At 38.2% G+C, this 23,724-nt stretch overlaps 1 protein-coding gene across 1 annotated transcript in view; it reads right to left on the bottom strand.

The window, feature by feature from the left end:
- LRRC7 (leucine rich repeat containing 7) overlaps nt 1-23,724 on the bottom strand; it is a 171,732-nt gene that overhangs the window by 88,484 nt on the left and 59,524 nt on the right. Inside the window, exons 2-6 of the mRNA XM_074875773.1 lie at nt 11,641-11,843; nt 5,753-5,870; nt 4,753-4,831; nt 3,918-4,007; nt 859-915 (exon numbers count right to left, since the gene is read on the bottom strand). Of these exons, the coding sequence (XP_074731874.1) occupies nt 859-915; nt 3,918-4,007; nt 4,753-4,831; nt 5,753-5,870; nt 11,641-11,843 (547 nt within the window). The remainder of the gene's footprint in view (nt 1-858; nt 916-3,917; nt 4,008-4,752; nt 4,832-5,752; nt 5,871-11,640; nt 11,844-23,724) is intronic.

Genomic DNA, 23,724 nt, shown 5'->3' on the forward strand with positions numbered 1-23,724 from the left:
GATAAATGCATGCTTGCTAAAAAGGGTGCCCTTTCTAAATGAGCTAAATAATATGCAATTGACTATTAGCAACGTTTAATAAATACAGTCTATTGCCAGCACTGTAAGTCTCACTTATAACGGGGACATACAACCCCCGTTTCTAATAAGGCCCAAATCCATGGATATTTTTTCATTGGTTAGGATCCCTGTTACAGGAAGCAGTTATATAACGCTGGTCTGAACACAAAAACACATCCCTTGCTTTATGCAGTGCAACCTCCTATATTTAGCATGGGAAGCATCTAGATTTATTTTTCACTTCTTTACTGTTTCCTTTTCAAAATATCATTTAAATGTTGGTCAAATTATAGCAACAATTTATAGCAAATTACTTTTTTGGTATATAGTACCAATAAACACTACCAAATTGACAGTTCTTCAATATTCCCATGATACAGGTTTCTAAATGTAAACCACCAAATATATTTAACTTCTGTAGAGATCATATGGGGAGATTGTTCTAGTAAGGTTACATCGAGTACGTTTTCAGTACATCAGATTATTTCTTGATGAGGAAAACACTGTCACATAATCATTGACCAGGGTTGTCTCATATGTTGTTTTCCAATTGTGTTTACATCTCATATTTTAAAATGTCACGTTATAGATTTTGGATATTGGGTTACAGTCAGCTAATATACCAATCTCCATCTTCCATTATATGCTCACTTTTTGCTAAAAACCTTCAGCAGAATTTCTTTAAACCATGGAAAAAAAATAACAGAAACGACAGCACTGTATTGCTAATAATAAAAATATTTTGCACTTTTGGAAATTTTAGGTGAAGGAGACTTATGTAAATATTCAATCACTTACTTTGGTAGAGTTTTCAAGTGATTTTCTCTTAACTCCAAAATTCGCAATTTGACAAGTCTAGAAATATGATAGAAAATGATTAGTTCATTCAATGAATTAGTTCAGGAATCCACAAGAATGTTTTGAAACTACTTATTTCAAGAAAAAAAGAGTCTGCTTAATGCACAATATTAAGATGTCCAGTTATTGTGGGGCTGAATATGGTACAAAATGTATTCAGAACCAAATAGCTTCATGTAAGGACAGACAGCTTCAGATAAGGTCAGGTATGTCCTTACCTAACTCTTCTGAAAAGCTTTGACATATATATCAGGCTTTCACAGTAATTCTAAACTTTTTTTATTAACTATTCAAACAAAGCAAACATCGTAAAAGTTAATTTCCCTCAAACATTTCCAGATCTATTAAAAGATAAAAGCAACTGCCATTAGTTACAACTTTCTTTTGCACTTTTTGAGCACTGAATTCTACACCTCCCTGCAGGCAGATCAATACTACAGAAGAGATCTCCATTTAATTTACCTTATTTTAAACTAAGCAGGACATGTGCTTAGGTGCTGGCACGAATTAGAACACATACACAACAGTACTTCACAGTTCCATAGCACTGGTCAAACTCTAACTGGCAATATCATTTAAGCCACAGCAATAAATTTTATGAAGTCAAATAATGGGAAGGGTGAAGGACACATCAGATAAGAGATGAAGAAACTAATGTATCAAGATCCAGAACTTGGGGCAGTATTGTCTAATTACCCACATTGCCTAGGAAGATAATTTGATAAACATGAAAGGATTTTGATTCCTGTCACCCTTTTGCTGGTTCTTTAACCCCAAATTATAATCAACATGGAGAGGAAAAGGAAGAGGATATAAAACCAGAAGGATGAAGAAGGTCCTTTCCTCTTCATCTCAAATTGTACCGCTCCACTCACAGAAAACATGGAGTATCAAATCAACTATTCTTTGGAGGTACATTCAAAGCATGAGCCCTCCACACCCAGGACTGCTCAAGGCCTATGTGAACCTGAGCAGTTCTGCATAACTCAATTGTAAGTGTATCCTCTCTAAACAGAGGTGTCATACTACTAAAGCTTTTAGGCTTGTAACATAGTTTCTAAATGTGAAGAAAGTTTATTGAGGAACTTTATGGTGAATTTCCACCATTTCATTAATACTGTTCTTTGTATTACTCTGTCCCTACAGTCCAGGTCCTTTACTGTCACAGGTGTAAACATGTGTCTGTGAGAAAAGTTTTTAAAAAATACAACAAAGCTTTCAATAGTTTTGTCCAACACACCACCAGTCCCATCCTTCATGGAACCTCAGGCTTCCCAATGTTATGCTCTTCTAGAAAACTATGATGTTATCTTTTTCCTACCCAATAAAGCTGAAAACATTTCAAGTCCTACAGTTGTGCTTAACCAGGACTAAAAAGAACAACTTTAAATGAGAAATGTGGAGAGACGTTTACATGATGCTCATGTAGACTCCGTTCTTGACTTTATTCATGTGCCCATAACAGACTAACTGAATATTACTGTACCAGAAGACATTAAGAAAGCACCAAAATTCAGAGCAGAGCAATAAGGGAGATACAGGTAAAGAGCTATGTGTGGCTAGTAAAAAAAGTAAAGAGCAATGTCCGTATGCTAATGTGGGAAGCTTCAGAAACATGACCAGGATTTGTAAATGCAAGATAACAAACAGATAATATAGGAGCAAAATAATAATAAAGGAACTACAGTCATTTCATTTAGATAAAATATGCATTTGTAAAACAAACAAACAAAAAAGTTAGTGCTTTTTGCTAAAAGATTTAGAATACTAGACATGTCCTTAAGGAACAAAGATTATCAGACAAAGTACCAGCAAGGCTTTAGAAGAGCACAGTGATTATAAACACTACATGTCTGACAAACTGCAGGGTATTTCATACACTCATTTTCCCTTGACATTTGAACATAAATGTCTGATTCCACTCTGCAGAAGCAGGCTGTCTTAGGATTTACTCTGACATTCCAAACACTCATCAAATGCAAACAAGGACAATTTTTGTTCCTCCTCCTTTCACCAGGATTTTCTAAGAGGTATTCCAGCAGAAAGCCCAGACTCTGCTCTGGGTCAGCGACAGGCCCATCAAGCGAACGCTGATAAAGCAGTACTTCCTATTTCCCAGCGCCTGAGCCCACCACTGTAATCTCCAACACACATTATGTCACCTCAGTATTAATTCTGGAGTGCTGAGTTGATGTTCCCAGATGAACAATAAAACACACAGATGGGTAGCTGGATGGACCAGGAAAAAATACTACCAGGTGAATTCTCTAACACCACTGTGTATCTTCTCTGTTAATCCTTTGTCTTCTGAGTTATTTGCCCAGCTGGACAAGCCGACGGCAGACAGGCTGACCATTCCCTCACCAGTGTAACAGCTGGGATAAACCTGACATTTCTGTCAGACCTGTGCAGTGTAAGGACCCACTGTCTTCTACTGCCCTCTGAAACGGCCATGGCAAACTGTTAACTTTGATTTCCCTGCCTCTGCTTTCTCCTTATCTAACACTTTTTGGATCAGTTTGTTGCATTTATTTTTACTCTCATTCTACATCCTTTCTGCTCTGCTGTCTTTTGAATCTTCTCTCTTGTTCTGGCTTTCACATTTTTCCACCACGCTCAGTCATTTCTTTCTCCCCTTCTGACTCACACCACTTGTTCTTTCTGTTCATTTTTCAATAGGCATAGACCATATTGTTATTTTCTGCCCTTGCCACAATCTAATAACACATTTGATCAAGGACAGGTCTCTTCAATTTCTATTTCTTCTCACCTTTTCCCTAAACCACCAAACTGCATCACTTCATCATAAAATTCCTGCTGACATAACATTCTCTCTAACAGCAACCATTCATCAAAATATGGCTGAAAAGCCAAAATCTCTTTGTTTTTTCTGTTTTGCTTTGTTTTGTTTTTGAAAAGAATACAGCTTTAAAATGTTTCCTTAAAGCCTAAACTGCATTCATATGAAAGAGCAATGCGCTTTGATGACTAATTCTTACCTTCCAAAGTTAGCTGGAAGAAACTCCAAAAAGGCATCATTTAGATAGAGCTGGGTCAAATTTAGAAGTTGTGTGAAGCCATCTGGCAGCCTAAAAAAACAGTTAAAAGCTTAATGCTCACACCGAAGTTGCTATGGAAATAATAACAATGTATATTTAGAAAGAGAAAGATGACTTTCTCTCTCACCTTCTTTTTCTACCCAAATTCTCAAGAACTTAACTTGTTACAGACAGCATTTTTGCCCGGTCTCATCTTTTCCATGTTGCTATAACCACATGGAATGCAAATACCTGGCACATTTGAGTTACATCAGCCTTTCTCCCTTCCTAGCTGAGGGTTTTAAGCCAAAGGTGTTTTCTTTCTTTCTTTCCTTTCTATCTTTTTTTTGTAAAAAACCTCCCAAAACAGAAATAGTAAAATTCCATCCTTTCATCTCCTTCACTCCATTTAATAAATCACGGGATTAGAACACAAATTTTTTGTTACTATTATTGCAAGTTTTTGAAAGGAATAAGGGTTGCCAAGGTCCCAACCCAGAGATTACAGTACATGAGGATGTGGCATGGCTTACTTCCCAAATACATAAAGCACCAGCCCCTGTGTTTAAAAGGCTGCACCACATCGACTGCTTTGCCAACACCTTCTTTACTATGTGGAAAGACACTGCTTTCTTACACAGTACACAGACCTTTTCATATATACGTCAACCCTGGATTCAAAACAACTAAGAAGAAATTTAGATTAATACTGCAAATGAAGTTGATACCATGCCTTTACATTTTAGTGTAAATTTTCTGCACTTGCAGTATACAAACACAAGCTACTGATACTCACTTAGAGACTGGATTGACACTGGCTTCAATAATTGTTAAACACTTACAACATTTAATATTTTCTGGAAAATCTTGAATTCCTAAAAAAACATTGAAATAATTATTACACACAAGTAAAAAACTGTTTAAATTGTTTTGTTCATAAATGAGTTCATTCCGCATTTTCAGATCAGGCTTAAGCTATAACAGGAAGAATACATAAATTTTAGTATTCTAGTCTAAAAGATGACACTTGGGCACTAAATAAATACACCAGAACAGGTAATATGCCTTGTACTAAAACTGTTATGCTAATGCTTGATTTATATAATCTTCTAGAGTTAAATAGTGACATCATTTGTACTGATATTTGTGCCTTTCATTTCTTTCCAAACTGCTTAACTTTTTCTTCTTTGCCTCCTTCTCTTCTCAGGAGAACACACATATAATAATCCTGAGAGCCTCTAGGCCTATACCGATAAGAAATTTTTCAAAATTTTCAAGAGTGCCTAAGCCTCACTTCCAAATCAAAGAGACTCAAGTTCAGACATGCAAAGGTTTTTAGGCACATAAATATGGAAATGCATAATTTGGAAATGCATAATTTGGAAATGCATGTCAGCAAATTAGTCACTGGCTATATAAATCCTGGTAGTTGTTTACCTGCAGCCTTATATGCTTAAATACATTACACGAGAGCCCAGTAAGTACTAAGCCACTTTGGAAAGTGGAATGGTTCATAAGTGCACTGAAAAATGGTCTCCCGCTCCTATTTCCAAGGTTTACTGGTCACAAATCATCACAGTATACTATATGTGAAAGAAAACTATTACTTTTTTAGAGAAAAGTAAATGAGGTAGATATCTACCCAGACTTCTCAAAAGTGCTAGACAGGAAAACAGTACATAATCTAGAAAAAGAGCAAGTTTTCTAGAACACGAGTTTGTTAATCATTAGGAATTAAAACTTCAATATTGTTCATATTCATTACAATTCTTTAAAATACTTTTTTGATCTCTTACCATTTTTACTGATATCAAGTTCTTTGAGATTAACTAAGCTAGCAATAGTGGTTGGCAGACTTGAAAGGTCATTGTCTGGTATACTCAGTTTGCGTAAAGCTTGACAGTTGAACAGTTGCTGCAACATAAAAAGATACTTTACAATGTTTCAGGAAAAAGATCAGTTTGGGATCATTATTTATACACAGAAGCATAAATACCACAAAACTACATTTGCTACATAATGAGAATTCAATAATCAAAAAATATTTTGAAAAGCCATTATTGGAAAAGACATTCTTACAGGCTGATCAGCATCATAAACACAGCTTATACACAGTTGGCAAGAATAACCAAAACAGTTGATGGGTAGCCGGAACGTTCATAAAGAGCTTGCTGTCAAAACCTGCATACTCATTACAACCAACATTTTGTAGGTACATGGTATTTCCTATGTGCTGTATCAATTGACATTTTTTTGTGGCTTGTGGTAAATCAAAATAATTGCTTTTATAATGTAATTTCATTATAGATTTTAAATTATTTCAACTGCATGCAGAAGAAATTTGCTATCTTCAAGAAACAAAATGCTTTGACATTATCAAAATGATATCTTCCTCAAATCCCCTCCAAAATTCAGGACTCACTTCTAATTTTTAATTCAAATTCAAATTTTATAAAATGTCAGAATTTCCACTACAAAAAACAAATCCTCCTTTCAACCTGAAGTAATCAACAACTTGTGTTGAAAGCACCTATTGAATGTGGCTGCTTTCCTCAAGAAATGTCACCATCTCATATAACACCTTACACATGTAAAAATTAATAAAACCACCACACTAAGAGAAGGCAGCCATGAAGACCGCTTTCACATTTGGGTACGCTGCACTGCAAGGTTAGAGGTGCCATATCTGCAGAACCAAAAGGTGTATTTTTTAGGTAGAATAGCTTATAGCTTCTTCCAGCCCAGTGTGCCAGCAGGTGTAAGAGGAGAATGCAATACAATCATGTGGCTTATTTATTACGTGCTCCATATTCCCCAGCAGCAGCACTGGGGAAAATGGCCTGTGCAGAGTAAGAGGGACGGGTCACGCGTGGCTACTGCCTTGGTGGTCCGAACCCTGGTCTGCACCCCCAGCATGGTGTCACTGCACCTCTGGTACCAGCCGTTCCTGTGCCACCCACCGCACCGGACTGGGGGAAGGACCAGCTGCTGCACAGGGCCCACTTTGCGGGCTCTAAGAACATCGCCTTTCTCAAGAGTTAAAAGTTACCCCAAACCCCTTAGGACTGTTCTGCAAATATGAATTCAGCAAATGGCACCAGAAAATTCAGTGGGTTCCAGAGAAGAACAGCTTCTCTTTGCAGGCATTTCACAAGCGTTCTTCAAATATCAGTGCTATGTTTACACCAGGTTTAGTCTTTCTTTCAGACTTCTACGTCAGAATAAAGTCTATATACTCATCTACAGGCTATTTGAGAATGCATAATAATTTGATTGCCTAGATGAAAAAAACAACCAAGTACCTGGAGAGGAGAAAATTAACACACAAATGGCGTGCAAATGCCAACCTGGTACTTCACTTTAAGTAAATTTTAGATCATTTTGAAACTGCATTTTGCTGCTGTAACTTTCTATCATAATCCTTTAGAAAAATCCTGCTTTTCCTTCAGCATAATCTATTCTCAGAAAACCGAGAGGGAATCACATGAATAAAAGCTGCTCAGAATGAGAAGTGCCACACCACAACCACTATGTACTGACACCAAACAGGAAAGGGCCTTTTTACTGAAAGACACTTTTCAAAATGCCTTTGTATTGACAGGTTTTCTCAGATTTCCTTGCTAAGAGAGGCTGGCCGATTCTCCAGGTTGTCCACTGGCCCCCTCCCCAGCGCACCCCAGCTGATGCCAGTGCCTGGCAGCGAGGCCCAATGCCCTGCGGAGCCCCAGGGAGAACCGTGTCGGCGCTGGGGCCTGCGCTCCCCAAACGCATTTATGGAACCACCACTGCACACCCTGGAAGCCAAACTGGGTTACACACTTCTGCTTGCAGACAATGTTAATAAAGCGAAGTATCTCTCCAGAGAATGAGGAAATCCTCTGCAATGCATCAGAGAGCACCTGCTTTTTCTCTTTTCTAAGGAAGCATATTATTTTGGACAAGACTGGAAACATAATTAATAGGCTCTAGGGTTTGAAGCTTCCAGCCACATTACTGTGTGGGAGCAGCTGTAGGTCACAGTGATGTTCAGCACAGGGGACCTGCAGAATTTTGGCACATACACAAACTATACCATGCTATTGTACCTGCAAAATGAACTTCCCAGTGCAGGTTCCCAGCCATGCCCCTGGAGAATTCTTATTTTAAAAGCCAAGGGAGGCTTGGAACTTAAAAGTTTGCACAATATGTGAACAGATGCAAGGCTTCTGAACTGGTGAATGCAGAAGCGTAATAAAAAATTTTCCCTCTGGAGTAATTTTATGAGGTACTATTATACCAGAAATAATATAAGAGTGTGAATACAGGTATGTAGGCCAAAAATTGCCTGCTTTTTTTTACCCACTGGATTTTCAAAAGGTGTCTTTCTCAATTTCTAGTGCTTTATGGCCTTTGTTGTAATCATCATACCGTATGTCCATACAGGACTTTTATTCCTTTCAGACTGGAAACCACGCATTGATAACAGTGCTGTGACTGGAGTCGTAACAATGGGCCATTATTCTGCATTTCTCAAGTTCCTGCCTACCCAGCAATGGAGGCTGTTGGCTTCCAGGGCCACTGGAGAAAAATATGAAATTTCTGCTCTTTGCTTTCCATAGGCAGAACTGTGAAATACACTGGCTGACATATTGTGGAAATTTGATGTCAGGATTACAAAGAAATAACACCTTCTAGCTTTGCAGAACAGAAACATGATTTCTTATTGGCAGATTTAGAAAAAGGATTCAATGCCTTTAATGGAAACTATAACATATAGCAAATACAATGTAAAAGAAAAACATAGTTAAATTCTAATATCATCTATGCGAGCTATACATTAGTGATTACCTCAAAACCATTTATATATTGGTTGTATTGTTTGTTCTCAGTGAGAGAATTAAGCATTAATGTAGACTCTAACTTCAGTAGAGTATTTACCACTACTGGTATTTATTTTACCAACACGTCAAATGGCAAAACACAGTGGTGGCTATTTCTAGAATCTGTTGTTAGAGACACATTTTTCCTGAGGCATTAACAAGTGAACTAATTTTGTCCATTATAAATTAGCCCAGATTTTACTTTATATTTATTTATAAGGGAAAGCTGCTGGGGAGAATTTTCATCTCATTCATGCTTTTCTGGATAGTGATTGCCAGCAATTCCACCTTCACCAAAATCAGTATTCTTTTTTATTAGTCATTGATTCATTTGACTCATATAAATAGGGACATACTTGCAGCAGCAGCTCACGATAATGAGGTCAAAGGCAAATAAAGTAAAATACTTGGCTAGATTTAGGGGAAAACAGAGAATAAAAATTATATAACAGTCCTGTAAATCCTTAAAAGAAAAATAATAGAAATTAGGAACTAGAAATCCATTTATAATGAAGACAGCAGAAAATATAATTATGATAAATAAAATGTAAGGCTAAAATTAAAAAATAAAGCAGGCAGAGTGAGTTTAATACATCAGTTCAATGCAAAATAATTTATTGGTAGAATATCAGGTAGCAGTGAAAGTAACTAAGGTAGATAAGGACTTAACCGAGTTTTTACCTGTGCTTCTTTCAATAAGTTTTTAAACATGAGCAAGTGTTCTGATGATAGAAAATTTCTAAAAAATATTGTAACTTCAGGGGCACATAACATTTGGTAAGTAACAGAAAACTGACCAAAATTTCCTCTGGAAGAAGTTATTCGAATTCACATTTATTAGAGAGGAAAGTTCTGCCTATGGTAGACCATAGTGTGTAATACAAAAGTTAATGTTAAGTACTATAGTGCTATTTTAAGAAAAAAAATGGCATTTTCTCTCCTAGAATATTAATTCAATAGTGAAAAAAAGTTCAGAGACATGCAGCAAAAAAATATCTGAAGCATAAAATTTGATAATGAAATTATTTGGACTCTTTAAATTTATGGTAACAATCAATAATGGCTTAAGAAAAAAAATTATGAATGGTATAAAGAAAGCAAATTAACACTGCCACTAATCTTCTCTTATACAAGAACAACACTATGCTAAACAATACACTTAACTCAAACCTAAGACTGATTAAAAGGACTTCTTCAATATATAGTATTTCATTGAAACTATTATTTATAACAAAGAAAATTTTAAAAAAAGAGGTGCAAAAGTAGAGTTCTATACATTTAAATCTCTCCAAGGTATGTATTCATGTGCTGTTTTGTTTCACAAATAGCAAATACAAAATAGATGACACCACAATACAGCACAAAGGTTTCATTGGCATGCACATCTCAGTTGTGACTGACACTAACATCTATCACCTTCACCACAATTTCACCCTTTTGGACCCCTTACCTTTGGCCCTCAGTTCTTCCATACAGAATTGCAGCATATTGCCCTGATATATTTGTCTTTCATTATGCGCTGCAATTTAGTTGGAATACCATGGTGATGCATACTTTCAATAGACCCGAAATAAATATACCAAAATCCCTAGTTAAATTAGACACATATATTCTTCAGGAGCACAATTAAAATACACAAGGTTAACAATATATTCCTATTAAAAGAGAAATAGTCCTGAAGGTATTCATTAGCAGCGAAATGGCCTCCACCACAACTCATTTCATATTTATGGGGACAGAAAAAATATCTGGTTGTCTGCTGTCCTTTCTAGTAGCAGGAGAGATAAGGCAGTTCTCCATATCATTTCTCTGTGACACTTAAAAGATTGTAGCTACCCTGTCTTACCATCTGTAAAGAATTTCTTGATGGAGTGAGCAATCTTAAGCAATGAACCATCAAATCCGAATAAAGGAACTCCATGTAATGGAAGAAGTACGTTTTCTACATTTGTAAATAGAATTTATATAAAGTCTCTATGCAGTGTAAGTAAGAAGTATGTTGAGAGATGATGAAGAATGGATTACAGTGGAACAATGTTTAATTAAAGACTTGTAAGCATCTTTCATTATTGTTGAGAAAAATTCAATTAAGGAATGGATTACATTACTTCATGCTTCATTATGTAGCTAGCACCTACTATTAATTGGTTTTTCCACTACCTTGCCTCTTTTGTTTCCAGAACACTTAAGTTACAGTAACTTTTAATTCCTTATAGTAAACATTAATCAACAGGAGAAGAGATTTAAAGATTCTATAAAAGAAGTTTTCCGCAGGAAGGATAACTTTAGCAATCTCACTGCAGGACCTCATTCCCAGTTACAAAACTACTAGTCAGAGATCACTGGCACTTCTCCCACAGGGGTAACGGCTTGTCCTGATAAAGAGCGTGCTTCTAAAAGCAGCACTACCAAGGATCCAAATGTGAGGTCACCCGCCCCACACACTGGTCAAGGTACCAAATGCCACCTGAACTATTTGTTGTGCAACAAGTGTTCTTTGGAACGACGGTTAACTTCCCAACTTAAGATTTCATTGGCCACCCCCTGTTCTTGTGCTGAGAAGCAAGGAGAAGTAGGCAGCCCCACTCCTCCCCACGCAGTACCGTCTGCAAGAACGGTGGCTCAGCCGTCTGGGCTCTTCCGAGAGGGCAGAAAAGAAATTGTAAAACTGTAATTGAATCTCTAGAGTTAACAGCCATGACTCTTCCCCCAGCAAGCAGGTCTCCTGGTCAAGAGCAAGCCCCAGCTCAGGGTTGAAGCACATGCTGAGCACACATTTAAGAACACAACTTTGACATCTGTATTACAGGCAGAACACTGATTACCTTAGGTAGCTCTTCAATTTGATTGGCATCTAGGTAAAGCTCCTCTAATGTCCGTTCAAAGTTAAAAACCTCCTTTGGCACCTGCTGTAGGCCACAGTGAGAGTAATCTAACACTGAGACGATTTCTTCTTCACCACGAAAACACCGGCAGGGCACCAAGCGGCCGATAATTTTCCTTTTGGTTGTCATCTCCAAACAGCATACTGAAGGAAAAGGGGAAAAAACAGTTTTCTGAAACTATCAACATTTTGGGGACTGTTTCTTTAGAATTATTATCAAGATTTCAGTCTACTAAATACAGTTTTTCCTGAGGGATCTCTGTATTCTGCATTTTGCACTTCTTACTCTACCTTTCTACAGAACATGACCAAGTGAGATTTGCCAGCATAATCACAAAAAGCAATCTCAATACATCATCTGTTCCCCTACACTGGGACAGAAGAAAACAAGCCAAGACCATCCACAGCCATTGCTCTCTTTAATGATGAAAATTAATTGTGTAAATCCTACACGTATGAACACGTTCATCAGACAAGGTACGGGACAATGTTTGTAGTCCATGGTTTGGTCCCTTGCTCAGTCTGGGCTGTGAGTCACTGCAGTGAATCGGTCAGTCCCTTGGTTCTGATTCTCTCTGACAAACGTTCCCTTCTATTATACCCCATTTCTCTGAAATCAGCAACGTTCCTTAGCTTTCCACAGTTACTGCTGGAGTATATTCACTGGCTTTTCAACCAGATGAATAAAGAAAAGGATATGTAAACTCAATTGGATACAAAAGTAGAACAAAAGTAACCCCAAACCAGAAAGGTTTACCTGTCATTCCTGCTTCTCTTCTATTACCTTTGTTGAAAACTCAGACAATGGACTTAGCAGAAACGCCATTATTTTTTTTGCAGTAAAATAAACGCTTGGGAAATTCCAACACAGTCTGTTCCCTAACTACTTCTAATCTAGATGCCAAGTCCTGCAGCTCTTCCTTGCACACACAGAGTTTGTATGAGCACCTCTAACTCACAGGAGTAACAGTTTACACAATGGTATCTCACTATTTTTCAGTGGAATAAAAATACTTTAACTCACTACTTTTGAATGGCAAGAACATTCAATAAGCAGATTTTATACATGTCAAGCAGTCTCTATATCTGGAACAGAAGTTTTTTTAACATGATTATAGATAAATCAGGCTGTTCTGAAACACATTGCCACAAAGCCAAGAAGGGCTAAGCCTTCAGCTCCCATTTTCTAAACCACTTACAAGGTTTTGAGTTACATTTCTGAAAAAAAAAATGCACAAAATTAGTCCAAGTAAAGCAAAATAAAGCTCATCAGGATCTTTTTTCACAGGATGCCAGTGAAAAAGCAACTGTATATTCATGCAAAATAACAGTGGAGAAAATTCATATTGCTTAAGCCATTATTTATTTGAAATGTCAGATAAAAACCATAATTTAGTTGGTCAGATAAGGCTCCATTCATGGGTCTCTGTGACTAATATAATACATTGACATTTTGGATGTAAATAAAATACTCAAATGTTTTATTTCTTTGTTTAATTTTTATTAGCACTTAATCTGCCTCTAGTAATCCCAATGAGACGAGCACATGAGTACTATCAGAACAAATACTGTTTTTTCATGTTCTCAAGAAGACTGAGGTGTTGAAACCAGAGTGCAGCTGGTTAGTCATTTGGCAGGGCTAATGACAGCCCTTCTGTTGGCTGATTCTGGCTTAAGCATAAAGCCTAAAACAGAGAAAAGGGTATAGTAATTCTGTAATTCAGTGTGGCCAGATGCCAAGTTTGTGGGTATGGCAGTTGTATCTTATTTACAGTCAGTGGATGCAATGAAAACATCTGCATAATACAGTGTACATAAACTCCTGAAAATGTAAAAATAGAACACTTAGAGGTATAAGAAAAGAATAAATCCAATTACAAGCTAATAAATCACAAAATCTAAAAGTTTTGTTTCAGTTCAATGGTATAGTCCACTGCAGAACACAAAGAGCCACATAGCTAAAATTTAAGGATGCCACACACCACTCAAATTTACTCTGTGAACTTTGATCTTACATGTTCTTCATTTAAATTCCTTACACCAGGAACACTAGAGCCCCAGTCAAACTTCATACAGAACACTGTGGCTGGACCTGGGTTCTTGACTGGCACTCAAAATTCCCTGTGATAAAGCAATGCTTATTTCAGTGTTGCCCCTAATTTCCCCCTGGAAATACGGCTACTGCCTTCTCAGCTTCAAATCTGGGGGTCAGTTTCAAACACATCTGGGAAGAAATGACTTGTATCATTTTCTCAACTTCAAAAAATTTTGCATTTGTCAGGTTTTATTTAAGGCAGGAAAAGTCCCAAAGCTCTGCTCCAAAGCAAATCCAGTAGGAGAATGGCCCATCACACCCAAAGCGCTCCCAGTTCTCTCTCAGACCAGGGGTTTTTCAAATTGCCACATTTTCTGCTCTCTCAAAATCTCTTTCACTGTATCTGTGCCCGCCACCACAGCACATCACATGCAATCAGCTCATCTGAAAGCTCTCTGAAAGTCTGTATTTGGACATTGAAAGTGGCTTTGGTCATTGCTAGTTAAATTTAGTCACCTGGCACCACGCTCTGACTTCAGGATCATCTGTAGTTGCAGCAGCTGCTGACTTCAGCAACCCTTACCACCTGGGAGGCAGAGCAGTGCCAGGTGGGAGAGCTGCCCGAAGGGGCCATGGGGAGGGACATGGAGCCGGCGGCAGGCAGCAGCCTCCAGCCGTGTTCCCCAGCCTGGGAGGCCCAGCCAGGCGGCCTGTCCCGGCCCCCTGCTCTGAAGGAGCCCCCGGACGAGGCACGGCCAATGGCCCCGGGGCAGGAGCCAGCCCCACTGACCTCCCAACCCCTCCGCCTTGGCAGCACGTCCCCAGTCTGAGCACAGGCAGGAGAAGGGGTGTGGCACGGCCACTGACACCAACCTGCATGGCATCCTTACTTCCAGAAATCTTCCCAAATAGCTCCTTTCAGCGTACAAGATTGAAACAGATGGAAACTGTAAAACCATTGGTCACAGAATACATACTTCACAAGAAAAATGAAATTAGCTATCAAGCTGCACAGCCTCTTTATATTCAAGCATAGGAAGTAGCATTTGCAACTGAGTATTTCAAACCTTGACACAATAAAAATAAATGCCCTTGGAATATCAAATTATTTGTAGCTTTGCAAGCCATTTGAAGATAATGAACAATTGAACAAGTGATATGTACTTCAAAAACTACTCAGAAAAACATTCTTCCCATAGGCATTACAAAGCACTTGGCTCTGCATTATTCTCTTCTACTGTAGGCATACACATAAAACAAATCCCACATTTCGTTTTAATAGAAACCCAGAACAATAATGGTATAATAGAACAGCTAGAAAGTGTACAAATAGACAAGTGTTAGAACTGTACTAAAAATAGCAATTACAACAGCAGAAACATTTTAAAAAACAGGGGGGCTTTTTCTTATATGAACAAGTGTTTCTATTATTGTAGTTCATAAAAATATCTGTAATTTCTTATTCAATAGAAAACTGTTTTTAAAATTAGAAGGAAAAAATGCAGAGGATAAACAAAAGTGATTTCATTACTACACCTTCCTCAAAAGCTATGGTAAGACCCAACTGTCATGCTCAAATAGGTTAGTGGAATTTATTGGAACTGTCCTCTTCAGGAAAAAATAAAAAAACAAACCCAAACCAGGATGTGATTTGGACAGATGAACAATCTGTATTTAGGAAAACATCAATACTGGAATAAGAAAGGTGCTTGAACCTGAATTAGGGTGCATTGGTAAGATTTTGTGAAAAAAATTAGTATGAAATAACTCCACTACAGAAACTGCTGCTTATAGAATATTTGCTGGAAGAATGGCCATGCAAAAGTATGAATTTAAATGTATTTTGGTAAGAAGTGGGTTTGCATGTGTCCATAACCTGCTCCATTATTTACCCTTTGTAATTAAAAAGAAAAAAAATACTGGAAAAAAAACTGTAACACCCCCCCCCCACCACCATGGGATTTATATTGTTCTTTGCCATCATTTCAGAAAGCATCAGTACAGAATTAAAGGACCTGTGGTACAATTGAAAGGGGTGAAATTTCATGCCCTATGGACTAATTGTAATTAAATCCTTTATTAATTTCAGTATTATTAATTCCTACCCTAGATTAATTCCAGCTTTGATAATTACACTTTTCTTACCTACAATTTATTCCTTCATAATTTTCACAAAGCTTTTCTTTTTTTTCTGGTGGTTACTTACTGTAAGAGGATTGCTACTTGAGATCCTTGGGAACAAAATTTAAGTCAAACAGGGTCAACAGAAAGCCACCCTCCCAACTTCGGGAGGCCGAGTCACCGCACACATTGCCGCTTTACAAAATTCCTTCATCTCTGTAAGTGATACAGAAAGTCTCCCTACTTCCTCACAGAAACACCAGTGCTGAGTACTTTTCCCCATTTAAACTAGTGAAAGAAACACAACTCTCCATAGCTGAGTATTAGAGGTTATGGCTCGCCACATGTCTCGTGCTATACACTATACACACGCTAAAAGATCTAGATCACAGTCAAAAAATCAAGAAATTTCAGGTTGTCTATTCAGTCTTACATGGAAGAACACTAAATTTTCAAAACTCACCAGACCACACACAGAAATGCTCAGCAACTTGGAATACTACAAAGACTGTCCTGCAAAGGCAGTGGGAACCAGTAGATTTTTTCCAAAGCATGTCAAGTAGGATGAAATGTACATCCTTCTTTTTTTGAGACTCTGTTTTAGGAAATTTATTAATGTCTTAACTAATAATTAATTCTATGCAACTGCATTCATAAAACTGTAATGTACCAGTTTTCAACAATTCAGAAAACCAAAATGAAACATACTTTTCCCCGCAAAAGCTTAAAAATGTTATGACCTGTTTTCTGAATGCTTTTTAAAAATATATTCTCTTGAATGAGAACAAACTATGAAAGAAGGATAAATATAAACTGCTATTTATCAGCTTCCTGCAAGAATCTCATTATAATTATCTGCAGTTTATTCTCTTATGAAGAAAATCCTTAATCTAAGAAAAACAGTAGTTTTATGGAAATTAATTACAATAAAATCTAATCTCTTCTCAATTAATGGATCTTTTGTGCAGTAAAACCACTAATCCCTGTTTCTTAGTAATCACGAGAGATGTTCTCCTTACCTATTTAAAAAGACAGAGGCAGAGAAAATTGCTGTATGGCTCACAAAACTGATTTAAAGATGGAACAAAATAGCTCGACAAACTTCAAAACTTCAAATACCTTGAAAGAATAGGGGAGGCAGCAATTTTTTTCAAACAACAAGACAGAAGAATTTATTTTTTTCATCTTAGAAGCTTCTTCCTCTGCTGTGGGCCTACACATGATCTGATACAGCCATTTTTCTTCCCCCCCCCCCCCCAATTAAAAATTTGCTTTAAAAATATACAACTAAAAAATGCCATATCTCTCTGAAAGTATTTTTATCTAATCAGTTTAGTTTTATCCTAAAATGTGCAAAGTATAATCTCTAATGTGCTTTACTCTTCCATTCACAGTTAAAAAACCAGTAAGAACAAGTAGCAAGTGGCAATTATTAGGCAAGCAATTTGAAAGAGTTGTAACACAAAAACTAGTTTCCAAGTGCCTTTGGAATCCACTTGATTTCTTGTTGACAGTGCATTTAAAATAACAATTCCCAAATACCTTATTTGAAAGACCTGACCGTAATTATGAAGTCAACTCCGCCGATCATCTTGAACTTGCAAAACTTCAAATGCATAGATTTAGACACATGCTAAAAAACCCCCAAACAACCAAAAAAACCGAACACCAAAAAAACAGAGTAGAAAGCACTGGTAAGACTATTAAAAAAAGCTTCATGATTCATAGAAGCTTTGGTTTATATCAGGCTCATTGGCTTGCATCAAGCATGACAAGAATCATTCTGTTTCCGTAAGGAAACCAGCTCCTAACGTGATGGATACTACTGAATTCTATGCAGCTCGTTCTTTAAAAGAATGCTATATAACTCTTCATTTAAAAAATAGTCTGGACTTTGCAATAAGCAAATCAAACATGATTTTTAAAAATGGTTGTCTGTAGAGGACAGAGATTTGCCCTGACAAAAAAGTACCAGGTGTAATTTCCGCAACCTATTCTGCTGGAAGAACAATCTGAGTGAAAACAGATGAGAAGTAACAGTGACACTGACATTACACACTTTTATTCCACTGCACAGACAGGACGATTATGTTCACACAGCATTCAGCCTGCTCTCCAGTTACAAGTTCCACAGGACTGCTGTGCGCTAACATGCCTCGCACTGCAGAGCAGCTGCCCCATACACACATGTTCTTCAAGGCAATAGTTTTCTGACATCATCTTCTAAAGTGTCAAGTAGGTATATGAAGAGGTAATTAAAATGCTACTGTAAAAAACTCCAGAATTTGCTTCTGTGTAATTGGTAGTATAAATCAGCTTTTCAATTTCTATTTTTCAGTTTACATTAATTATAGATTTATTTATTCTACCAAATAGGTTTTCAGTGTAACACTTCACTTAAGTGTTCTTATCTCAGGGATACTCTTAGTTCCCTGAAGCACTGCCATAGTCAATAGCCCAAGCCAAAATTCAAGCAGGAAGAAAAACAACAGGTAGCAAGTACTGTAGGACCAGCCTGTGTTGTCTGACAAGACATAAAATTGTTCATACTCTTGAAATTTCATTCAGCAAACTGCAAGAAATTGCAAAGTTTAAGTGATCTGGTAGAGCTAGAGAGTTACTGAGAAATCCTGACAATAAAGAATGTAGGAGTCTGAATGAGAGCACAGCAAGGCTGAAATGAGTAATAACGGTAATATTTGCCAGAGGGTTCAGAAAATATTAATTATATTCAAAGCAGCAGACAATTCGCTTCACTGATTTCTTTGTCATACATCACAGATAAGTGATGATTTTTCTGTTTCTTTTTTCTTTCTCCTATTATCAGCATAATCAACAACATTAATATGCTAATGTGTTGGCTCTTTGCAGTGAGCTATACTATCAGGCTTAGAAATCACAAATATATCAATCACCAAACCAATCACAGCTCCTCTCCACCCTTCCTTTTGCCCCAGAGCTCTTCCCTTCCCCCCTGCCAGAAATGCTGAAGAGCAGTTTCTGGAGAGGCCCAGCCAGCCCATCCCAGTGTCCCCAGACACGGCCACCCTCCACCCGTCCCCGCGACCCAGCCGAGGCCACTCGCACTGACGCTCCCCGGGCCACCAGCCAGCCCTCGGGGCACAGTGCTGACCTGGCCACTGCCACACCACAGCTGACTGATTGCAAGGGGAGCCTGCAGACCAAACTCTTCAGCTACTGTTTCTTTTCCTCATCTCCTACCGTATCTTGTTGATGGTAGTAGCACTTTTTTCTTCAAACCCCCTAAAACACATGTCCTGTGAAACAGCAGCCTCTTTTGAAGCATTTAGGATGGTTTGGGATTCCACAGTGCGGAGGTACAGAAGGTATGCCCTCCCCTGACCTTAGGAAGGCATTGAGAGTTTTCCAGTTCGTTCCAATAGGCCAGAATTTCATGTTACATTTCCTCTGCTGAAACAGATTTGATAATAGGCACTACGCATATGGAATGGAACAAAGCTGAGCATATGGTTGCAATTAAAAAAAAAACAACCCAAAATGAAACAACCCTCAAGTTTCCTTCAGCCAAAAACCTTTTCCTCACTGATATTCTCCTAGCACTGGCCAGACAGCCACTTCTGTTTTCTTTCTTCCCTTTTAATTAATAATGTGTGCTGTTTAGATGATTTACATTGTGTCCATGGTTTCAGTCTGGGTCACTGAAATAATTAGCGAACTTCAAAGCTTAATTTTCAGTACAACTTTTCAATTAGAAACACAGCACTATTAATAATGTAGATATTTTTTTAAAAAACTTTAGAAAGATCATATCTGCATATATGAGCTGTGCCTTCTTCATCCAGCTTTCAGTGTTTCAGTATGCTGCCCACCTTTCTATTATTATATGCCTCTTTGTGGGCATCATCTTAGCGCTGTCTGGCATGGAAACTCTGTGAGCTGTTGCTCATTTATTTCTTTGCTTAGTCAGATGTATAACTCTTAATATCTCCATTTTGTAGTGGTTTTTGTAGACTTTTTGTCTACAGCCATAATACCGTACTTGTGACATGAGAATTAGGGTTATGTAAGCTCTTACATCAGTAGTGACTGCCACTTTTCATATTCTTACAATTTTCAAATTCAAAAAGAAGTTCTGATGAAATGTAATCTGCTTATTCTCTGCCTGAAAATCAGCATCCCTCTTCCTTAAAGCTGCATGTCACCTATAAAATTTGCTTTTTTTCCCCTGAATATATCAAAATGGGAAGGTGCATTAATGCCTTTGTGGAAAACATTACAATACCTCATTGGAAACAAATACACAACTTGGCTTATCCATGCCTAGAAAAAAATCAGCTTAAATTGGAAGAGATCCAAGGAGGAACTAGAACAAATATAAAAAGCGTATGACAGCAGGAGACAGCCCGTTCACGTGGCCCACTGCCAAGCGGGCAGCAAAGGGGCCACGAGGGGCACCGGGACACGGCTGGCAGGAGCCACCCCCACCACTGCAGCCCCGAGCACCTCTGCTCACCCAACCCCCACCCAGGCGTGACTGCTGCGCTTACCCAGCTGCTGCCCTTCAAGCTGGGATTTGTCCAGCAAGGTACTGCACACACAGCAGTCCTGTTCAGCCTTCCTCACAGAAGGGCCCAGCGCTCTCCCCACACGCTCCAGCACAGGCGAGCCACATCCGTCTGAGGAAGATGCTCGCACAAGAGCAAGCGTGCCTGAACTGGCCCTGAAGGCTGGAGACTAGAACACTTTGGCGAGTCAAAGCAATGAGTCTTTTGCCGCCCTGCTTTCAGTGAGACTATACAGTGAAAAGTACCCCCAAAACAAGCCCAATTCACTCCCAACTGTCCCTACCTGTAGGACCCCTGCACAGCAGCGTAAGACACGGGTGTCTGGCGAAAGGGACCAGACTTCACAGCCACGTGCTTTCACCCCCACGTACAGACAAGCAAGTGTCGGGGGCCAGGCAGGGAATGGGCGTGAACAGGTTGGTCACCGCACCCACCACCAAGGCCCGCCTGGCCAGCCACACCCTGTCACGTTCAGAAACATCCACCAGTTCTGTCTGAATACAGGATGAGACTTCAAATCCATCCTTGGTCTTAGTCACTATGAACTGCTAAAGAGAAACCAAATGAAACTCTACGGGTGACTCTTTTTCCAACGCTTCTGCTAAAGTAAATACAATTGCAGACTGAAAGTAGCTTTCCACGTAGGGAAAGAAAAATAAAGAAAAAGGAAAAAAAAAGGCAATTTAGTCTCTCTATTTTAATAAATCAGTGATACCAGTCCTATTCAGGAAGGGAAGGAAAACAGGAGCAATATTAGGAGACCTGCAGGAGGAAAGAGCTGCAAGCAAGGCTCTGAGGGAGCGTGCTCTGGCATTTTGGGGAAAGACTCCACACTGCAGACACTTGCCTCGTTGCAGGCCAGGGAGAGCACAGTTTCAGAAACACAATGTGAAACTTCAGTACCTTCCAATCAGGGTCGCATTTTTTGCAAGGTTCCAATTAGCATATTTTAAAAAGGAGAAAGCACATTGCTTCGTTTGACCAGATCTCTTTCCTTTTTGCCTCATTTTCTCCATTGGAAGTCCCTACATATTTTTTTTCAAATTACAGTTTTACATACCCTGTTTAGAAGGAAGAAGCACATTCTACTGAAATTTCACACTTGAGCCAGGTGCAGGAGTCAGGCGTGCCACTTTTATGTTCTAACTGGTAACTCAAATTTAGCAATTTAAATATTCAGTTTGTAATAGTTTTCATTAATCTTCCTGAAAAGATTAAGAAACTATGGTTCTAAAGGCAAAGTCACAATAGCAGAATTATTAGAATGCTTCCAAAGGGGAATTTGCCTTATCAAAAAGAGGGGTGTGAAATATTATCTGAATTGTTTTCTTGCACAGAAATACCATGATAACCAGCATATCCTGCCCAGAAATGCCATTTAATGTATGATAATTGAATTCTTTTAATTATATTGCCATTACAATATTCTGCATTCAAGTTCACATTTAGATTTTGCTAATCCTAAAATAAAATAACCAAGCATGAATAATCAGATTTCAACTTTACCTTTTGTCTCCCAAGAATATTAAAGATAGAAAGTTTCTCTGTCTTTGCTACAAGATCTGGGATGTCAGTTATGACGTGACCATTGTGAGATTTGGGAAATGTGCAAAAACAGTAAAGTAGAATTTAAGACAGAATTATTTCTACAAAATATCAGTCAGTTTTGAATTACCAGACCTTTAACCCCCCCCCTGTGATACAGGACCCAATCTTTACCTTTTCTGATAAGATCTTATTTCAGTTGAAATTTACTATTGGTCTTGCCTTGAAAGTTCTAAGTGAGATTTTCTGAGTAAACGTTTTTTGGCTTATCTTAATCATAGTAGATGACGACTCCAACAACAAAGACACTTTTGTGATAGCAAAAAAAGTTGCTGGAGCTGGTTGTGGTTTTGTTTTGTTTTTAAATCTGTATCCTATTCTCCCTAAAGACAGGTTTTGCATAACCTTAAGGAAAACTCCAGTTTTGTTCATTTTCTTTTTACATAAGAACTGACAGAATTTCAATAATTTGCTGGAAATAAATAATTATGCTCTTAATTGCTAGAAATTACCATCAGTTTGATGGCCTACCCTGCAGACATTTAAGTAAGAGAGAATCCCAATAAACTAAGATATGGAATAGCCTTCTTTGAAAAGTGTGCTTTCTGGAAAGCGGGAAATTTACATTTAAACTTAGATCTTTGATGTGTTTCAGCTTTTACCTGAAGTAATCCTTTAGTTTAAAAGATTATCTGGTGTAAAATTTAGAAAGAAATATGCTTTATTTCTTGCTTTATGGAGTAATGGATTCTGCTGCCATATGACCGCTAGAACTGCTATCCAAAGGAACAGTATAGAAAACTTAATTTACCTGCTAAATACATCAACTAAACTGGTATTTAAGTATGAGCTATATAACTTTCATTAAGTCTGGGTTTCTTCCTCACAGAGGAACAGGATCACACAGAATACCCAATTACTTTTCACCAGTTTACATCACAATCCCTCTGCATTATTCCTGACATATTAATCAGCTTAGCAGGAGCTTACTACAGGAAAACTGTATGTGTTTTGCTGAGTTTGCAGAATGAAAGTTCCAGAGATAATAATGTGCAACTACAAACTGCAGCTAGAAAAGAAAGTTTTAATCAAAAGTGACAACTATGGCTCACAACGAAAGCTGATCTTCTGAAAGAACCCAGGCAGAGATGCTCTGGGACAAGAGGCCTTTTCCTTCCTACTCCTGCTACCTTGCTCAGCGTGTGCATGACACAGTCACATTGGAGCAGATATTACCAAAGTCCAAAATAGAAGGAGATTAAGTTCATTTTCAACATGTCATAATATCTATTTGTTTAGACACCTGTATTTCCAAAACACGGCTACATTTGGAATACATACAACAAACCGCCTAGAAAATGGAAGATGTATGTTGCTTGCTCACCACGGTAAATGTTCACATCCAGTCACAAACCTTTTTCAAAAACCTCCTTCCTTTTTGAAAAACAGAAATTTTTTAGTCATTAAAAAAAAATCCAGTTCTGATTCCATGTGAGTTTTTTTGCCAGCCTTCTCCACCACTCAAACTCTACCTTGAGACAGTTTCTGTCCTATAAGGTCACCACTCAGTGAATATTCCTACCCGTCCTTGTATTTTTCATGAGGTCCAGTGTAGCCCACAGCCTGCAGGACTGCGTCTGGGCTTCAGGATGCACACCATGTCCTAGTTCCACAGCAGAAGGAGAATCTGCTTGCGCACCACTCCACTCCTCCTCGCCTGTGGCTTCTTTGCTTGCATCAAGTAAAACTGGGCCACACAGGCCAGACAGAAACCGAG

This window comes from Strix uralensis, chromosome 8 (assembly GCF_047716275.1).
Source record: "Strix uralensis isolate ZFMK-TIS-50842 chromosome 8, bStrUra1, whole genome shotgun sequence".
Classification (NCBI taxonomy): domain Eukaryota; kingdom Metazoa; phylum Chordata; class Aves; order Strigiformes; family Strigidae; genus Strix; species Strix uralensis.